Genomic DNA, 20,155 nt, shown 5'->3' with positions numbered 1-20,155 from the left:
GGGAGGAGATGAGCCAGACAGGGTGAGATGTAGCAAGGATGAAAAATCCAACTTTCCTCTAGGTCCTAAATGCTTCCTATCCCCCCAACTCTCCCCAACTATCATGATCTGAATTCTGCCTTGTGGGTCTGGCTGTAGACCAGAGGGTGTGCACTGGTACAATAGGAACTGGAAACACAGGGAATCCAGGGCGGATGATCCCTTCAGGACCAGTGGTGTGAGTGGCGATGCTGGGAGCGTAGAGGGAGGGTGGATTGGAAAGGGGGAACCAATTACAAGGATCTACATGTGACCTCCTCCCTGTGGGACGGACAACAGAAAAGTGAGTGGAGGGAGACATCAGACAAGGCAAGATATGACAAAATAATAATTTATAAATTGTCAAGGGTTCATGAGGGAGGGGGCGGAAAAAATGAGGACCTGATGCCAGGGGCTTAAGTGGAGAGCAGATGTTTTGAGAGTAATGAGGGCAATGAATGTACAAATGTGCTTTACACAATTGATGTATGCATGGATAAGAGTTGTATGAGGCCCTAATAAAACGATTAAAATAAAAACAAAAAAACAAGAGACCAATACAAAGAGAATAATATGCTTACATGAGTGTTTAAAAAGTAAGTTTAAACAGTATGGAGAATGGCTTAAAAGTAGCAGGGGAGGTTATGGCGGGGGCGGGGGGCGGGAATGGGGAGCTAATAACAATGAGTACAAGAAGGAAGAAAATGTTGTCATTGTGGCAATGGCTGTACAACTCTTCTTGACATGACTGAACTGTTGAATTGCACGATGTGTGGATTATGTGCCAATAAAATGATTTAAAAATATAAATACAATCTTATAATTTAAAAAAGTAACAGTGTAAGCAATGGAAAGCTACAGAGAAAGTTCATACAATTATGCAAATTTGTGATGAACAGCATGCGAGTGAGAGAAATCAAGGTAAAGACGTGCATGGCAAAGTCCTGTGACTGACTAAGAAGAGACAAGTGAAAAGTTAGAGACAAAATGGATTCTGAAGTGTCAAAATGGGAATGTTCAGAAATAGTGATGCTACTAAAATCAAGTTGAGTCTTTCAAATTCAGAAGACAAAGAACTTGGCAAGCAAGATGAAAACTTTGGTTTTGTATATTAAAGCTCAGTGACACAACAGAGCTTTCAATGAAAGCTTAGCAGACAATTAGAGATAGATGAATACAAGTGAAAACCAAGATAAAATTCAGAAACACGTTTAGTGGTCGTTAGTATTTATCATTATCTGGGGAATCAATACTATAGCCGTAGGGGCTTCAAAATCGCCCCAAAAAAGGGTGTTGCTCCATCCAGTAACTACTGAAGAACAACAACATGATCAACTCTATAGACAATGTCCTCTCACAATGACTTAAAATGACTGAAGTTAGCAAAGCAATTTTCGTAAAAAACAAATTTCCATATCTTTGTAGAATCCTATGACAGCTCAGAAGAGACATGAAAAATATTTTTAATTCAGAGAAGTCTTTTCTATAGCATTTTTGGAATTCATGGAGAAAGCGTAATAGTATTCTGTTGATAAAACAAGTTACATTAAAACTTGAATGTATGAATATATTTTTAAAATTCTAATGCCGCTGAATGTAAATCCAACAGCAACTACGGAACAAAACTAGACTTTAGTTGTCCAAATGAACACTAAAGTCCCACAGCAGAGAAACAGACTGGTGCAACAACAGAAAACTAGTTATAGGCAAGGGTTTAACAAAAAATGTTCCCATCCCTCTTGTTACAGAATTACATACGATTGGGTAGAGGGCTTTTCATTTAACGCATCTCAATTTACCATCTCTTTGTCTGTGATTAGGTTACAGAGTTCTAGCCAGGCTCCCCAATGCAAAGGCAAAACATGAGTAGCCTCCACAAACACATCAATGGCCTCTTTCACCAAATCCAGTTTCCGAAGCACCACACCATACCTACGAGAGAAGGAAAGCATTGCAGGAGAGATGAACATACCTGGAAAAAAGGAAACAATCACGGGGGAAACTATGACTTCCTTTCTATTCTAGACATCATACCTTCAAAAGCTCCAAACAACTGTAATACTTACAGATAAAGGCCAAATCCATCAAGTTCCCGAGCCTGGTGTTTTTTGCTGAGCTCCACTCTGAGTTCTCGAAGAGCCTCATTTTTTACTTGTCCTTTCTCTAAGGGACCTAGACAAGAAACAAAGTCTCTGAGCTAAGGGATAGCAGCTGGTCTTCATTTTCACAGCCCTCAACTTTCCCTTTGGCATCAATCAAAATTACATCTAGAACTACCAGCCCAGATTCTGACTGCGAGATGCCTTTCACAACCAAGCTACTTTATTCCAAAAATCACATATTGATGCCTCGTCTGTCATATTTTGCTAGGCCCACACAATTTTTAACAAAGTTTTAAATTACTTATCTACATCTAAAAATCAAGTGTTTCAACTAAGCATCTGAATTCCTAGCTGCAGGTTGCAGGAGCTAAGGTAACGCAGAAATGAGCGACAACCAGCCAGCTGAGATGACCCATGTGCGCTCCAGACTGCAAAGTCTTCCTTGACCCTCTTCACGCATTCACTTTACCTGCCTCGTTTCCACAGATATTTGAGGTTGCAACCTGTGCTTTATAACCCAAAGGAAAGAGAAAAGAACTGCATACCTAGACTATCAACTGTTTCATCATCCTTCTTCTTTTCTCCAGACTGTAAGAGAAAACCAACACATCTTTTGTCAGCTTGTTCTGAAACACTTCTAAACTTGTAAACTGAACCTACTCTTGAGGCCAAGGTCCAACCAAAATGGCATTTGCTTTGGTTACTAATTTTTTTTGGGGGGGTTACTAATTTTAAGCAACTATTTGGGGGCTCCCACTGACCAAATCTTGGACAATCTGAGTACCAAAATAATTAGGTACATAATGAATTATAAGCCATTTTTTTAAAAAGGGAATCACTGAATCTGTCTTGACAGTAAGTAAAGAGATAAAGGAGGGGAAGGCTCTTATTTAGAATAGGATGACCAAAAAAAAAAAAGAATAGAATGACAAGAATTGGCTAGTAAATATGGAGAGTGTGCTATAATTGGTAACTCATCACTTGCAATAGCATCATGAAGAGTGTTTCAGGCAGCTGTTAACAATGAATATCATATCTAAAGGGATTTTTTTATGAAGAATACAATATTTGTATGGTCTTAAAAGAATATTCCAACAGATTGCTTATTAACTGCAAGGGAAATGATAATAACTCCAGAGTGGAGAAACCAGACATCTCGACTGGGTGATCAAAACGATCGCTGGCACTGAGAGGCTCGTGTACTACCAATGCAATGCCCTGAGAAGGGCACATCACTTACATCCTATTGTGGCCATATATGTATAATCAGGAAAAAGTCAAGGAAATACTGAAAACTGAAGAATGTCCTAATTTTTAAAAGAAAGGGGGACGAAGACTATAAGCTTTAAAACTGTCAATGTCATAGAGGTCAAAATTTTAAAAGGTGGTGGAAATATTCCAGAAAGATTAGACACATGACAACTAAATTCAAGTCATGATCCAATATTGTAAGACGGAGGAAAATGCTATAGAAGAGGACACACCAATTGACAAAATTGAAATTCAATAGTAGATTAAAGTATGGTATTAATTTTAAATGTACTGAATCTGCCAAGTACACTGTGGCTACTTAGTATAATATCCTTATCCTAAGAAAAGAAATATTGATGTATTTTTGGGTAAAGTGGTAGGTGACTGGTAACTTACTCTCAAATGGTTCAAAGAAGTAAATAAATATACTATTATGGTTATATATACAAATAGGCTTCAAAAAGTCTGTGGAAAATTCGATTCAATTTCATCCCATTTTTTCACAAACTTTTTGAAGCCCCTTCATATCTGTGTATGGAGAGAGATAAATAATCAAGCACATGATACAAAATGCACATAATAGGTGAATCTGGTTAAAAGTTACATTTTCAAACACAAAGTTCAAAAGTAAATGTTGGCTTTGTTTCTTTTAACTTTTCCCAAAACTTCAACAAGTGCTCCTTCCCTTTCTGCTATAACTTACATAAATTAGTGCTCCTGCACAAATAAAAGCTGTATATAAAAAATAAATTTTTTCAATTTTCAAATTTCTTTAAAATGGGCATCTTATGCTGCCTAAATGACTGCTACTTTGTTCATTATCAAAGAGTCAGGAGAGGTAATTACTCCATAAAGGAAAAACTGTCAGTGAGTTCCACATCCCCTTATTTCAGTGTTAGACATCTAAGATGCACAGGAAAAATGCCCACAGTAAAACACAATGGCTATAAGAATACTTCCTAAGACTTAAGCAAATTATATAGAATAACTAAGTCTTAAGTGGAAAAAAAAAAAACCCTATTAAGTGGCAGAGAGCAAAGTAGGCATTTGTGCAGCTGAGTGGAGGCCAAAAGGGATGGGAGAGCAGTATGTCAGAGTCTAAATAACATAAAGAAAGAATCCTTGTTGAGGGAGGAAGGTAACATGGCACAGGGGGTCAAAAGTCCACACACGGGAGAAAAGCACCTCACAGTCAGGCAAGTAGGGTGAGAAAAGCGTCCATATTTGCCGGGGGTGGGGGGAGATGACTGAGAGCACCGGATATGGAAATTGCTCGCATATAGGGGAGTGACTAATAAATATATCAAGAATAAGGGAATCAAGCTTCTAATAGGGAAAAAGTTACAAATATACAAAAGAAAAAGCTAAAATGCGTCTTGTGATGTTGGGCAGAAATTAGAAATATTATTGTAAAGTCATGACTTATAATAGATAAACCCACTGTGATGGAGTGGATTCAGCTCAAAGTGACTCTGTAGGACAAAGTAGAACTAACTGCTCCTCAGGGGTTCCAAAGTGGTAAATGGCCACACAGTTTTCCTTTGGAGTCATTGGTGGGCCCAAACCAGCAACCTCTCAGCTAGCAGCCCTATGTTTAACCCACTGCGCCAACATGGTGCCGCTTTAATAAGCCCAGAATTAAATATACCTGTAAATGTGTATGCATACCGGCAAGGGGCTTCTAAAGTTTATGGTTAAATGGAATTAGACACTGACATTTTTCTACATATTCTTGGAAGTATTCTTGAATAACCATAGCATATATGGATATATGTATACATAGGAGGGGAGGAGCTTTGAAAAGTTCATGAAAGAATGGTATGCAAAGAGAGTATTTTTTCACAAACTTTTTAAAGCTCCCTCATATTCCTTAATGCAAACCCCATCTATTCAGGCATTCAGGGAGCAGCAACAACCCAGTAGTAATGTGCACACCTAGGACCCAATGCCTAAAATAGAACTGGATGATTAAGTCTTTAAAGCATAGTAGATGCATTTAATAAAAGCTGAGAAGATACTGTGCTGGGAAAACCAAGATGACTCAAACACAGCCCACAAGCTCAAGAAGCTGCTGTACTTGACAATTAGAAGCTTCCCATTAAACGAATAACTGAAATAATTTTTTTTAAAGCAATTTGTATAAATGTTTCCTAAAGTATACAATACTGGGGGTGCGGAGAAGATCCAAGGAGACTGCAAAGGCTGATACCGATACTTTATCCTGAATTATGAGCTACAAATCATGGCCAGAAGGGTACATTCAAGGTCCTTGTGGCACAGTGAGTTAAGCACTGGGTGGCTAACATAAGCAGTTCGAACGCACAAGCTGCTCCCTGGAAGAAAGTGTTGCGGTCTGCTGCACAGATTTACAGCCTTGGAAACACAATGGAATACTGCTACTCTGTCCTCTAGAATCACTGCTATGAGCTGCAATCTAAAGCAGTGGGTGTACATACATTCACAATGGACACTCACTGGTCCACTGCTAAGCTTTGAACGATTAAACTTTTCCCACTGAAGAGAGAGTAATATCGTGAAGTGGCCCTCACCAGGTATCTGGAATACATGTACAGAAAATAGGCCTTCTTGCTATTGCAGCCATGTAGGAAGTGTGCTGCTCGATCATATTCTTTAACATCAAAATAGGACTTGGCCAGGGTGTAGGCATCCATATCCTGGGCATCTTCCTAGAAAAGACAGAAGCTTATGTAAGTGGTTAGGAATAGGAAAACAGAAGCTCTCAATCTAGGAAGCATATTCACTCATTTTATGATCTAAGAAAATATAATTATTTCCTGCTCCCAAAAACCTAATCTGCCTGTCATTTTTCAATACTGAGTAGAGCAATAAGAGAGAAGCGTGGTGGGTAAGCACTGGACTGCGAACTGGAAGGTCGGCAGCTCAAATCCATCAGTTGCTCCAGGGAGAAGCATGAGCCGACCTGCTCCATAATGATCTACAGCCTTGGACCCCGCAGAGGGTCACTGTGAGTCAGCATCAACTGGACAGCAGTGAGTAAAGCAATAAAATTACCATTGCTTTTTTTTTAAGACAGATTAAAAATATCTAAGAAGTATATACAACTACTGACATATTTACCAAGATAAAGGTTATGTATTCATTTATTTAACAAGTAGTCAGTTGTTTTTTTGGTTTTTTTTGTTGTTGTTGTTTTTTCTTTTTTTTTCAAGTAGTCAGTTGTTATGGATACTTTAGTGAGCAAAACAAAGTCCCTATCTTCAAGCTTATTTTTCACCAGCCAGAGATCAAGCTAAAATATATACTGTTATATGATCACCATTTGTCTGGTTGTTTGCTGGACTGTGTTGGCTTGTGTGTGACTGTGATGCTGGAAGCTGAATCACTGGGATTCCAGACACCAGCAGGGTCATCCAAATTGAACCTGTTTCAGTAGAACTTCCAACGATGAGCAAACTATGAAGAAGGAACAGGCTGTCCATTTCTAAGGAATGAGCCCTGAAGACTATGAATAGCAGGAACTTTGTCAGATACCGAGGAGTCCTGGTAGTAAACTGGTTACGCATTGGGCTGCGATTCACAATGTCAGCAGATGGAAACCACCAGCCGCTCTTCGGGAGAAAGACGGGGCTTTCTACTCCCGTAAAGTGTTCGTCTCAGAAACTCACAGGGACAGTTCTACCCTATCTTATAGGGTCGACTATGAGTCGGCATCAACTTGATTGCAATGAGTCTGAGGCTTTTTAATAGCTCATGAATCGCAGCAGAACACTGTCAAACATAGTGCCAGATGATGAGCCCCTCAGGTCAGAAGGCACTCATTCAAAATCTGTCTGAGGGAGAACTGCCTTCTCAAAGTGCAATCAACCATAGTGGTACGCATTGAGTACAGTTTGGGGAACCTCCATTTGCTGATGGAGCACAATGCAAAATGATAAGAAACAGCTGCAAACATCTATTAATAATTAGAACTTGGACTATACAAAATATGAATCTAAGAAGATTGGAATTCTTCAAAAATGAAATGCATAAATGAGCTGAAATGGAAGGGTATTGGCCATTTTGAATCAGAAAATCATATAGTTTACTATGCCGGGAATGACAAAGAATGGTGTCATATTCAGTGTCAAAAAGGATATTTCATATGTACAAATGTGTTTGACACAATGGATATATGGATCGTTCTAAGAGCTTTAAGAGCCCCCAATAAAATGATTTAAAAAAAAGATATTTCAAGATCTCTCTTTAAATACAATACTGTCTGTAGTAGCATACTATCTATCCGCATATGAGGACATCCAGTCAATACAACTATTATTCAAATTGATGCACCAATGATTAAAGCTAGTGAAGAAATTTTAGTATTTTTGTTTAAATTTTTTTTTGAAATTGAAGTATTTTACCAATGTCTTCAGTCTGAAATCAACCACACATGCAATAAAGATGGACTGATAATTACGGGAACTTGGAATTAAAAAATTAGAAGCAAAGAGAAAGAGCAATAGTTGGAAATTATGGACTTCATGATAGGAACCTGGAGATCATGTCAGAATCTTCTAAAACCAACAATTTCTTCATCACCAATACCATTTTCAACAGTACAAAAGCAACCAGACACGTGAATTTTTCCAGATAGAATACACAGAAATCAAATTGACTACATTTGTGGGAAGAGACCATGAAGAAGCTCCATGTGAGGAGCTAAAAGCAGGCCCGAAGCCAACTGTGGAACAGACCATCGATTGCTCATGTGTACACTGCCAAGCGAACACACCGACCTGTCTGGGGAATAAGTACCGTCAGAACGCTCCTGAGAAGCTTCCTCTCACAAACTTTGGACATATTATCAGGAGAGACCAGTCCCTGGAAAGGACAGCATGCTTGGTAAAGTGGAGGGGCAGGGGAAAAGGAAAGCCCTCGACAGAATGGATTGACCCAGCGGCCGCAACGGGCTCCAACGTAACACCTGTGGGCAGGACCGGTAGTCTTGGTCTGTGTTAGATCGGACTCGACAGCACCTGACAACAGAGATGCTGGATGATATGTGCTATGAGGAAAATAAGACAAAGTCAGAGGGTGAGACTGATGAAAGGTGCTAATTTTAGATGAAGCAGTCAGACCTTTATGGTAAGGTAGCACTAGAGTTGAAACATCTAGGTTTTTAAGGAAGAGATTTGGAAAAAGAATATAACAACAAAATAAAAGCCTCATCACTATCAAGTTCATTCCAACACATAGCAACCCTAAAGGATGGAATAGAACTGTGTGTTTCCAAGACTGTAACTCATCACAGGAGTAGAAAGTTCAGTTTTTCTCCTGAGGCGATGCTGGTGGTTTCAAACTGCTGATCTTGTGGTTACCTGCCCAATTCATTAAAAAATCAAGTACAAAGGCCCTGAGACGTACTTGTACTTGTCATGTTGCAGTAACCAGGAGGCCAGTGTAACAAGAGTGGAGTAAGAAAGGGGCGAAACAATAGATATTAGATGGGAAACAGGAGGACCCGATCAGAGGGTCTATATAAAAGGGTTGTCATCATGTTGTATACCAGTGTACTAATACAATTTATAATTACTTTATGTTTCATTTAAGTAATGACAACTTATTTCCTCAATTAAAAAAAAAGTTGGAGAACGATAGATTAAGAAATACTAAAGAGATATGATGACAAATAAATACCATTCATGATTCTTTATTGGATCCTGGAGCCAGCAGAGTCACAAAGAACATTCATTAGGATAATCAGACAAAATCTAAATTGGTCTGCAAATTAGAAAATATTATATGAATGTTAAATTTTATTTCATGTAACGAGGTTAAGTATGGTCTTGTTCATCAGGAGACACCTACTGGAGAATCTGCTACTTTCTTTCAAATAGGTCAACAATCTATTCAGATTTATTGCGAAAGAGAAAATAAGAAAGAAAAAAGAAAAACTTGTTAAAACTACTGAATTTAGGGAGCATAGGGTTTAACTTATAGTGACTCTTCGGGACATGGTAGAAGTGCCCCTGTGGGTTTCCAAGACTGTAACTCTTGACGGTAGAAAGCCGCATCTTTCTCCTGCGGAAGAGCTGGTGATTGAGGCCAGCAGCTCTTTCCCCTCACAGCCCATGATGCCACCAGGGCTCCTACGACTCAGAATCCACTCGATGCAGGGGCTGAGTTCTCTCAACATCCTGATGGGTTTGAGAGCTTTCAAAGTCAGTTGGGGAAGAAAATAAGATTGACAAAAACACACACATCAAACACAGAAACGTGTTTCTACAGATGTACACAGGCTTCGGTGTTATGGGCCTGGACCCACATTCTGAATCCTTGACATCTCGTCTCGCGATATTAGTAGGGAGGTACCAGTGTCTGTGAGCATCCATTGTTTTATTTGTAAAGTGGAGTCAGTAACAATATGACAGAATAGAGCATTCTCTTCCTTCTTCTGACCTATGAGGGAGCTTCAAAAAGTTTATGAAAAAATTCCATTTTAAAAATTCTATTTTTTCACCAACTTTTTGAAGCCTCCTTGAACTATGTTATTAATTATACTCTTTCTACCCCAAGAAAGTTTTGTCATCAGTTACTATTGTTGAAAGTATTTAACAGTTGTGGAGAGAGGGTGGGGTGTAAAGGGGGAACCGATTACAAGGATCTACATATAACCTCCTCCCTGGGGGACGGACAATAGAAAGGTGGGTGAAGGGAGACGTCGGACAGTGCAAGATATGACAAAATAATAATATATAAATTATCTAGGGTTCATGAGAGGGGGAACCAGGTAGGGAGGGAAAAAATGAGGCGCTGATGCCAGGGGCTTAAGTGAAGAACAAATGTTTTGAGAATAATGAGGGCAATGAATGTACAAATGAGCTTTACACAATTGATGTATGTATGGTGATAAGAGTTATATGAGCCCCTAATAAAATGATTTTTTTAAAGTATTTAACAGTTACATACATTTATCTATGGAAAAAAATTAGACAGTACAAAAGTTAAAATATGAAACCTTGAGATAAACTGATTAAATGTGAATAACTTATTCTCATCTTTCTTGGCCTACATATCACCAGCACAAAATTGGATTCCCCCCAAAATACCTAATGCTTTCTTCATTGAGTTAACATGTGCCAAGTGTGGCAATTTAAATTAAGAATCTCAAAAAAGGCTAGGATCTAAGACTTCATATTTGGAGAATTGAAGGATTTGTAATCAACCATGCCGGTTCCTGCTGAAAGCTAGCTGGATGGATACCCATGGAATAAGAGTTTAATATAAGTAACACAAATAAATCTTTATAAAACAAACAAACAAAAAAGAATCTCATGGCCCTTTTCACATCTGCTCACCATTTGCTTACTTGTTTTTCACCCCTCACTGTATCATTTTTACAAGGGGGCTTCAAAAAGTTAGTGGAAATTTTAAATTAACAAGATAAGGGATTTTTCCATGAACTTTTTCAATTTCTTTCATATTTGGAGTAAGAAAGCATCACTGTTTTCAAATGGGAGACAAAATGTCAAGAAACTAGATCATGACAAAAAAAACGAATTATGATAAACATCACTCATATTACATAAGCTATACAAATACACATACTATAGATTATATAATATTTAAATATTGGGGCTTTGACTCTAAGGTACTTCAAAAATTTCCTAAGATAATTCTATTATCTTTTCATTTTTCCACAAACTTTCTGGTGCGCCCCACCCACCCCACACACAATAGATTAAAAGGTGTGGATCAGGGTTGTATCCTTTCACCACCCTTATTCTAGCTAAGCCAATATGCTTTGTAAATAATCAGAGAAAAATAAACTATATAAAGAAGAATGCATTATCAGGATTGGAGGAAGACTTATCAATGACCTACAATATACAGATAGCACACCCTTGCTTCCTGCAAGTCAAGAGGACTTAAAGTACTTACTGATGAAGATCAAACACTTCACCCTTCAGTATGGATTACAACTCAATGTAAAGAAAAAAGTCCTCACACATGGAACAAAACACAATTACCATAATAAATGGAGAAAGACTGAAGTTGCCAAGGAATTCATTTCACTTGGATCCACAATCAGGGCCTATGCATGCAGCAGTCTTCCAGGGGCAAACCTGCTCCAAAGAGCTCTTGAAAGTGTGCAAAAGTGGATAGTCACTTTCAGGATGAAGGAGCATCTGAAATCTGGACAGTGAATAAGGAAGACTAGAGAACAAATGATGCGTTTGAATTACAGTGAGCACTAAACTGCCAAGAGAACACACAAATGTGTCTTGGAAGAAACACAGCCAGAATATCCTTTAAAAGCAAGGAGGGCAAACTTCCATCTCATGGACTTCTTTTGGTTTGTTTTTCCTCCCTGTTTGCCTGTGGTTGGGCTTTTCCAAAGACTATCCTTTCCTCAGCTGTGAGAAGTATTTCTAAGGGCCGGGCAGTCAGCTTAGGTGGAATTATGTGTGTTGAACATCTAGGAGAATATATCATGCATCTTTTGGGAGTTCTTTCATTATGAAGGAAAACTATTTTTCAGTTAAATAGGTCTGCTGGGACACAGATGAGAATGTATCTAGCTGGGGTCTCACCTGGCTATCTTAGAGCATATGGTGGTAGTGGTATGTGAGTGTGTAGTGGGAGGGGGGTTGTCCCTGTTTGAAAGGGTTTCACTCCTAGAATGGAGAGGGGAGACCATTCCTTTGGCCAGGATCTCTGGCTTCCCTTCAGAACCCAACCTTAAGTCCACTGTGGCTACCTGGGGTCAGCAGGGGCGCTACACAGATTGATATGGCAGGAGACAGGTAGCAGTAACTAGGTCCTCTTTTGCCTGTAGTGAAGATGGGAAGTTTCTGAGATTTAGTAGTCTTTCACAGTCGTTCTGGGCCATACTCTTCCACTAGAGGCTCTGACAGAAGGTCACAAAAGTCTTAACATAAGGGATTTCATTCCATTTTCCTTCTCATTTACAAAAAAAAAAAAATCTAATTGCAAAATATTATAGCTAACAGCCATTTCTCCAGACCTTCCAGCTCATACGGAGGCCAGATTAAATTACAAAAAATACTGGTTTCTTCTTCTTCACATCTTTGGACTGAAAATAAAATTCTCTCAAGAATGCATCCAAAAGGGGAATTAAAGTATGGAAACCTGGTTGCTCATTTTTCTTCTCACTATTCAGAGTAATCTATAATCTCTGTCAGGGATCTAATATCACACCGTGGTACCCATTGAAAATTGCTCTTTATCCACCATAAAATGATGAGTCTTTAACCTCCTGTATCAACTAGCCAAAATTCACCACACTGCTTTTCCCTTCCTCAGAAAAACACCCACACTTGAGAAGTCTCTAATGTGGTTCTGTGGCACTTAACTCAGTCTTTAGGTCCCAGGCAACAAATGCTTGATAGCACTGGAAGCATATACTCACTTGGTTGTCACTCTAGCACCTTGGCCAGAAGAAATGCCTCTCAAACGAATCTGAATTAAAAGTAAAGAGAGTGAGAACCTACAGAATACAAAGCAGAGAAAAAGGGAATTTTCTAACAGATCAAGAGGGAGAGAGCTGTTACTCAAGTAGGACTCTAATCAATGGGGAGATCTTTTCCCACAGATGAAGATAGGCCTCGAGGACCTGAACTTTTAAACCTCGTCGGTTTGAAGGCTGTGCTTCGCCAATTTTTCTGTGCCTGGTCTGCTAGTGCTGTGGAAACAAACTGAACCTTCTTTATCTAATAACTGAGGGCTCAAACATCTGAGGGCAGAGACTCTCAACCCTAACCCTTCCAATTTGTTTCTAAGCTTCTGTGGGACACACAGGGCTCCAGGTGGGCCAGGGGTCAAGAATACCACCAGGGAGCCTTTACCAACCACAAGGCAGCTGGGATGTGCCTCAAGGAGTCTCAAGGGTCCCACAACCTCACTGGTCAGTCCCCGGAACTCTAGTATCCTGAGAGAGTATCCAGAGTTTGCTGTTGTCCAACGTTCAGGTCCTGACCTGCTATGTTAGCCAACTGAAAGAAAGTAGACACTAGATGCAAGAGAAACAGAAAGGGCTTTTATTGTCTATGCAGACAAGGAGTAGCACTGCATCTCATGCCCACAATACCTTGGGCTCCCACCTCACTAACTTTGTACATGTTATCAGAAGAGCCCAGTCCCTGGGAGAAGAACACCAAGCTTAATAAAGTGGACGACCACTGAGAAGGAGGAAGACGTCAATGAAAAGGATTGACACAATGATCACAAGAACACAAAAGGATCCTGAGGATGGCATAAGACCGAGTATGGTACATGGTCACCCTTCAGGTCTGTAATTGAACTCATGACCGGGGCTTAATTTTCAGCCAAACAACAGACAGATCTATATGGGGAACAATAAGCACACACCTTAGACCAGGCGTCCTCAAACTACGGCCATTTATCCGGCCCGCCGGGTGTTTTTGCCCCGTTTGTTTTTTTACTTCAAAATAAGATATGTGCAGTGTGCACAGGAATTTGTTCATACTTTTTTTTTAAAACTATAGTCTGGCCCTCGAACAGGTCTGAGGGATAGTGAACTGGCCCCCTGTTTAAAGAGTTTGAGGACCCCTGCCTTAAACTATGATTATGATTTAATTTTAAGATTAAAAGGGCAGCGTTTACCCAAGGAAAAGTTCACAAACATTAAGGAAAAATGATGAATGAAAACAGGAAACAAAACAGGAAGGAAATGTGATAAATGTTGGTTACACTGAGGGGGCTGCAACGAATGAGGTGAAACAAAATGTGTAAGAATTATTGAATGCAAAACTGATGATCTGCTCTGTAAACCTTTACCCACGTCACAACAAATTTCTTTTTAAAAAAGAATGTAACGTGACTATGAACACTTTCTACTTGAAAGTCATAGAATAGTATGTACATCCTACCCTGCCCTCTCTTTTATTAATATAGACAGTCCCAACTTTGGACAGGTTCCATGCCAATGAATACTCTAGCATAAGTCACCTTTTATATAAGTCAAAACCGCATTTGTTTGTTTTCATTAGTGTTGCCTTTTAGTATCCATATCTTTTTTTAAAAATCATTTTATTGGGGGCTCGTACAGTTCTTATCACAATCCATACATCCACCCATTGGGTCAAGCACATTTTTTATTAGTATCTTTATAAACATGAATTGGCTGGATGGCAATGAGTTTAGTTGGTTTGGGTTTTATTTGTCTTTGGGGGTTAAGGATAACATGAGCAAGTGATGTACGTCAACCATGTCTTAGGGCATATTACCAATGATAAAATGTACAACACCCAAAATCAGACAGTAGTAAACGTGTTGTTAACTCCAACACATGGGAAGTCGCAGACTACCTATATGTAATGATGAGAATAGCTAATTCTACAAAGTCCTATGCACCAGATATACTGCTTTCATTAAATTTCCTTGATAACCTTATAAATTAAATTCTCTTAATAATCTATTATTACATTCATATCACAAATAAGGAAACTGAGGCTCAGGAGATTAAGTTGCCAGTGGTCACAAGTAGTAGGGAGATTTGAACCCAGAGTCATCTGAATCCAGGGACCACTTAAGCATGATGATATTTAGGTTCAGACAAAAGTGAAGAAACCGTTTCATACTCCTGTAAAAGCCTTTGATGCTTCTCATAATGACCATTGGTAGATTGGACTACAATTCCTTTAAACGTGTGTATCTTTAGCACGAATTGTTTACTAAATCTTTCCAGCTTAAGTAAAAGACCACCAATCTTTAAAGAGTAAACAAAATTACACATATAAAATCCCTTAAAACATCTATCTCTTTAAATGTTTTAATTCCCTCTCCTAACACTTTTTTTAAAATCATTTTATTGGGGGCTCGTACAACTCTTATCACAATCCATCCATCCATCGTGTCAGCACATTTGTACATTTGTTGCCATCATCATTCTCAAAACATTTGCTTTCCGAATTTTGAGAATGATGAGGGCAACGAATGTATATGTGTGCTTTACACAATTAATGTATGTATGGATTGTGATAAGAGTTGTATAAGCCCCAATAAAATGATTTTTTAAATTGCTTTCTACTTGAGCCCTTGGTATCAGCTCCTCAGTTTCTCCTCCCTCCCTCCCGAACCCTTGATAATTTATAATTATTATTTTGTCATGTCTTACACTGTCCGACATCTTCTTTCACCCACTTTTCTGTTGTCTGTCCCCCAGGGAGGAGGTTATATGTAGATCCTTGTAATCGGTTCCCCCTTTCCACCCCACCCTCCCTCCACCCTCCAGGTATCACCACTCTCACCACTGGTCCTGAAGGTTTTCATCTGTCCTGGAATCCCTGTGTTTCCAGTTCCCATCTGTACCAGTGTACATCCTCTGGTCTAGCCGGATTTGTAAGGCATAATTGGGATCATGATAGTGGAGAGAAGCATTAAAGAACTAGAGGAAAGTTGTTCTGCTGAGCAGTATCCTCCCCTCCAGTAACCACACACTAGTTCCTGGAGCACATCCTTCCACTGGGGGTGGGGTGTGCTCGCTACGAGAATAATCTTACCTCTGTGATAGGCGGCGGCGGCTGCAGCTCGGCCAGAGGCAACGCGGGGAGAGAGAAGGCCAACTCCGCAGACCTGCAACACCCACAGAAACCGAATCAGCTCGACAAGCCTCGGAGGCCAAGAGCCCCTTGCCGACCCCCACCGCTCACCATTTGCTACTGTGTAGCAAGCCTCGCTCACGAGTCAGGCCCGCAATAAGCAGAAGCTGCTTTTTAATTTCTCGCAGATCTGAGAAATCGTTGTTGGCTGTCAGGACAGGCGTTCCAACAGCCGTGACAGAGACTGGCACTGCGGGGAGGATCGCAGCCATTTTCCAGCTTCGGTCCACTACAGCCAATCACGGGCTGCAACACTAGCTGGCCTTCGGGCTCCAAAAGGTCCGCCTGCTATTGGCGGACTCTGGCTCCGGGAAATCCAATCAGAGATCGGTTTTCTGCTAACGTCACGAGGGGGGCGGGAGAAAAGAAAATGTTCCCTTTCCTATTGGCTAAGAGCTTGTGAGCCGGGAAAGTTCGAACCAGAAAGAAAGAAGAGAAAAAGCTGTGCCCACCAGCCGAAAGGAAGTGGGCCGTGAACTAGAACCGGTGAACCGGGAAGCCAGGGCCAGAGGTAGAAGCTGGAAAGAGTGGAGAAACAGGGTGCCTTCCCGGAGTGACGATGTGTTGTGTGCTTTGCGGGCAGAAATCTGGACTGGGCACAGGAAGGCTGCACAGGTAGCCTCTTGGTTTTTCCTCAGACAGCATTAAAACCAGTGGTGGAATTCAGACACTTCGCACCGGTTTGGCAGAGCCGAGACTTAATTTTTGGTTGTGTTCGGCAAATCAGTTGCTAAAATGGCTCTTGTAATCAGGGTTCTCGAAGAAGGTGGGTGGCTCGATAGCTGCCCAATGTGGAAATCACAAATTTTCATTTTTGCTCTTTTTAAACATTCATCTGCGCAACAGCGTATTCTAAAGCACCCTTAATAATGTTTATTCCATCCATAGGTATAAAAGTTCGAGGGAACTATGTTTGTAATATGTATTCATCTCATAAAACTTGCTACATTTTTGGTGAAATACTACATTTTTATTCCACTTCATTAAAAAAATACTAAAGAGAAAAGGTGCCAAACAACCAGAGGAGGGATGCGCTGTCATTCATTCCCCAAATTCCTACGATATATTAGGAGTTGATTCCTGAAAGTGTTCAAAGAATTAAAACTATTGTCAAAACAATTGCTGTACGTTCAGCAGAATCGAAAAGGGGTTCTTTTTTTTTTTCTTTCATCACTGTACTTTTTGTTTTAATCATTTTATTGGGAGCTCTTTTTTTAATCATTTTATTAGGGCTCTTACAACACTTCAATCACATCAAGCAGTACTGGACAATTGCTAACACAATCAGTTTCAAAACATTTTCTTTCACTTGAACTCCTTGATATCAGCTCCCTGTGATCCCTCCCTCCCCCACCTTACTCCCCAGGAACTTTTTTGTCTTTTTCCTACAATAGTTTGTTGTTGTTTCCATATCTTACACAATCTAATATATGCATCCATGTACAATTCTGTTGTTCAATCCCATCGAGTGGGGTTTTACAGTCATCAATGCTATCAACTCCCTATTCCCATCTCCCCCATTCCCACCCCCTCCATCATCCTGCACCGTCAGGAAACCATTACTCCTGTTACTGTTTCTGCAGGGTTATCTATCTTGGCTTTCATGAATTTAATCATCTTAAATATACAAATGAACATAGGCAAATCTAACATTATTAATTAGGTAAAACATTGGCCAATAAAAATCATAATAGTAAGGGGAAGAAATATTAAAGAAGTAGAGGATAGTTATATGGTTCATCAGTGCTATTACACACCCTGGATTTATCATTCCTTCCATGTGGCCCTTCTGAGAGGGACTGTCCAATTATCTTATAGGTGGGTTTTGAGTCTCCAACACATCAACAACACTTCACTTGGATTTGGTTGCTTGTTTTTGAACTTCTGACACCTCTTCCCACTTCATGATCACACTGACTGGTGTGCTTCTTCCATATGAGCTTTGTTGCTTCCCTGCTCGATGGCTGCATGTTTAACTACAAGCCTTTATGACTCCAGATTCTATACCTTTTAATAGCCGAGCACCATTAGCATTCTTCACCACATTTCCTTATGTACCCATTTTGTTTTCAGCAATGGTGTCAGGGAGGTGAGTATCATACAATGCATACATTAAAAGAAACTCACGAATTCACAATTGGTGGCAAAGGCATACATACATCACAGCTAAAGGTGGGAGAGACCACAGAAGCAGAAGCAGGACCATGATTGAGACACATACATTATGTTAGATAGAAGAGTTTACAAGACTGGTCCAGGGTCTTCGGACCAAGACAGTCAAGATATGACTGACAGAACACGACTCATGACTATGAGACACCCCACCACACCCCCCATACTGTCCCCAGGATGGTGATCTCCATCAAGGATAAACCCAAACAAGCCCCTAAGAGAAACCGCCCTTCCCTGAGCTGGCTGGAGAGGGAGTGGAGTTAATCTACTTTTTAATGTACTCTGCGTGAAGGCAAGACTACATCCTTGGCCAATGATCAGAAGAAATTCCTTGGAGGCAAATCCACATGGGGACTCTGCAAGTGGATTTTGAGTTTTGAAGGTCATCCATAGCCTTCTGCAGATGGGATGCTCAGAACTCTAATATAGGTTCCAAGTGTAGCTATTATTATGCTTTTTGTACAGATAAGAAAATAGAAGTGCATGGAGATTCAGTTTCTTGCTCCAGCTTTCACAGCAGTAAAGTGGAAGTGTGCAGGAAGAAATTACTTAACTGGAAAACAATGAAATAAAGCACAAGAGGGGGAAAGCAGCTGACCATGTAGTTATGTCACTCAGAAAACTCACTGCCATCCAGCCCATTCTAACCTGGTAGTATTATAACCCGCATAGTAACCCAGCAGGACAGAGTCCAACTGCCCTAGTTGGTTTCCAAGACCGTAAATCTTTACGGGAGTAGAAAGTCTCATCGTACTCCCTGCATTGGCTGGTGGTTTCAAACTGGTGACTCTGTGAATAATAGCTCAATGAGGGTCCAGATGAGATTCCATCTTACTTTAGACATTATTTTTACCTCAGCCTTAATTCTTCGACGAGCAGCTAGACTATTGCAAACTTTTAGCAGAAAAGGGTGGTAAGGGTAAGGCTCAGGAATATGGAGGCACAGGTTGCTCAAAATGTTTAACAAGAATACTTATGCAGGCATCAGAAGACCCAAAACAATCATATGGATGCCAATGAGGGGGGTTGGAGTGGAGACCCAAAGCCCATCGATAGTCAATTGGACATCCCCTCACAGAAGGGTCACAAGGAAGGAACGAGCCAGCCAGGGTATAGTATAGCACCAATGAAACACACAACATTCCTCTAGTTCTGTAATGCTTCCTCACCTACCCCCACCCCCCACTATCATGACCCCAGTTCTAACTTACAAATCCAGCTAGACCAGAACATGTACACTGGTACAGTTAAGAGTTCTCAACACATGGAATCCAGGACAGATAAACCCCTCAAGAACAATAATGGAAAAAAAAGGGGAGTAGGGACACCTACTAGGGTAGGGAAAGGTAGAGGGAAGAAGGGGGAGAAAGAGGGAACTGATCGCAATGATCTATGTATGACACCCCCACCCCCACAGAGAGGCGAACAACAGAAAGGTGGGTGAAGGGAGACAGCAGATGGTGTAAGATATGAAAATAATAATTTAATTTATCAAGGGTTCATGAGGATGGGAGAGTGGGATATGGAGGGGGGAAAGGGGAGCTGATACCAAGGGCTCAGGTAGAAAGACAATGTTTTGAAAATGATGATGGCAACATATACGTATGTGCTTGATACAATTGATGTATAGATTGTTGTAAGAGCCCCAATAAAATGATTTATACAAATGAATGGGAAGGCCTTGAACATGAGGCACACTGGATGTGAGGAGCAGAGATAAAGTGCCTTCAAAAGTAGTTTCAAGAAACTTGGGTTCAAAACCAACCTAATAACTATTAAGTTTAAGAGGAAAGATGACATGTCTTGAAAACCTTCCATGTTCCAGCAAGCATTCTCTTGTCTTATATTGATACTATTTTAAGTATTATCATTGTTATTAATATTAATTCTCATGTTCTGACAGCAAAACGTCTCTGGAGATGAAAAATCCATAGTCCTTCTCTAAATCCAGGCATAAAACAGCAAAGCAAGCAGGGCCTACATAATAGAAATCAGTAGAAAGAGCTT

General features: G+C 40.1%; 1 protein-coding gene across 1 annotated transcript in view; it reads right to left on the bottom strand.

Moving 5' to 3' along the window:
- The window catches only part of CDC23 (cell division cycle 23), a 35,551-nt gene extending 19,363 nt beyond the window's left edge, over window positions 1–16,188 (bottom strand). Inside the window, exons 1-6 of the mRNA XM_004696639.3 lie at window positions 16,028–16,188; window positions 15,878–15,950; window positions 5,921–6,058; window positions 2,666–2,708; window positions 2,085–2,190; window positions 1,818–1,950 (exon numbers count right to left, since the gene is read on the bottom strand). Of these exons, the coding sequence (XP_004696696.1) occupies window positions 1,818–1,950; window positions 2,085–2,190; window positions 2,666–2,708; window positions 5,921–6,058; window positions 15,878–15,950; window positions 16,028–16,188 (654 nt within the window). The remainder of the gene's footprint in view (window positions 1–1,817; window positions 1,951–2,084; window positions 2,191–2,665; window positions 2,709–5,920; window positions 6,059–15,877; window positions 15,951–16,027) is intronic.
- Window positions 16,189–20,155: the final 3,967 nt, after the last annotated feature.

The sequence above is a fragment of the Echinops telfairi genome, unplaced genomic scaffold, assembly GCF_000313985.2.
Source record: "Echinops telfairi isolate 266 unplaced genomic scaffold, ASM31398v2 ScPeMD7_7469;HRSCAF=8507_1, whole genome shotgun sequence".
NCBI classification, from domain to species: Eukaryota; Metazoa; Chordata; class Mammalia; order Afrosoricida; family Tenrecidae; genus Echinops; species Echinops telfairi.
Note: the sequence above shows the minus strand (reverse complement) of the source record. Positions and strands in the feature narration are given on the sequence as shown.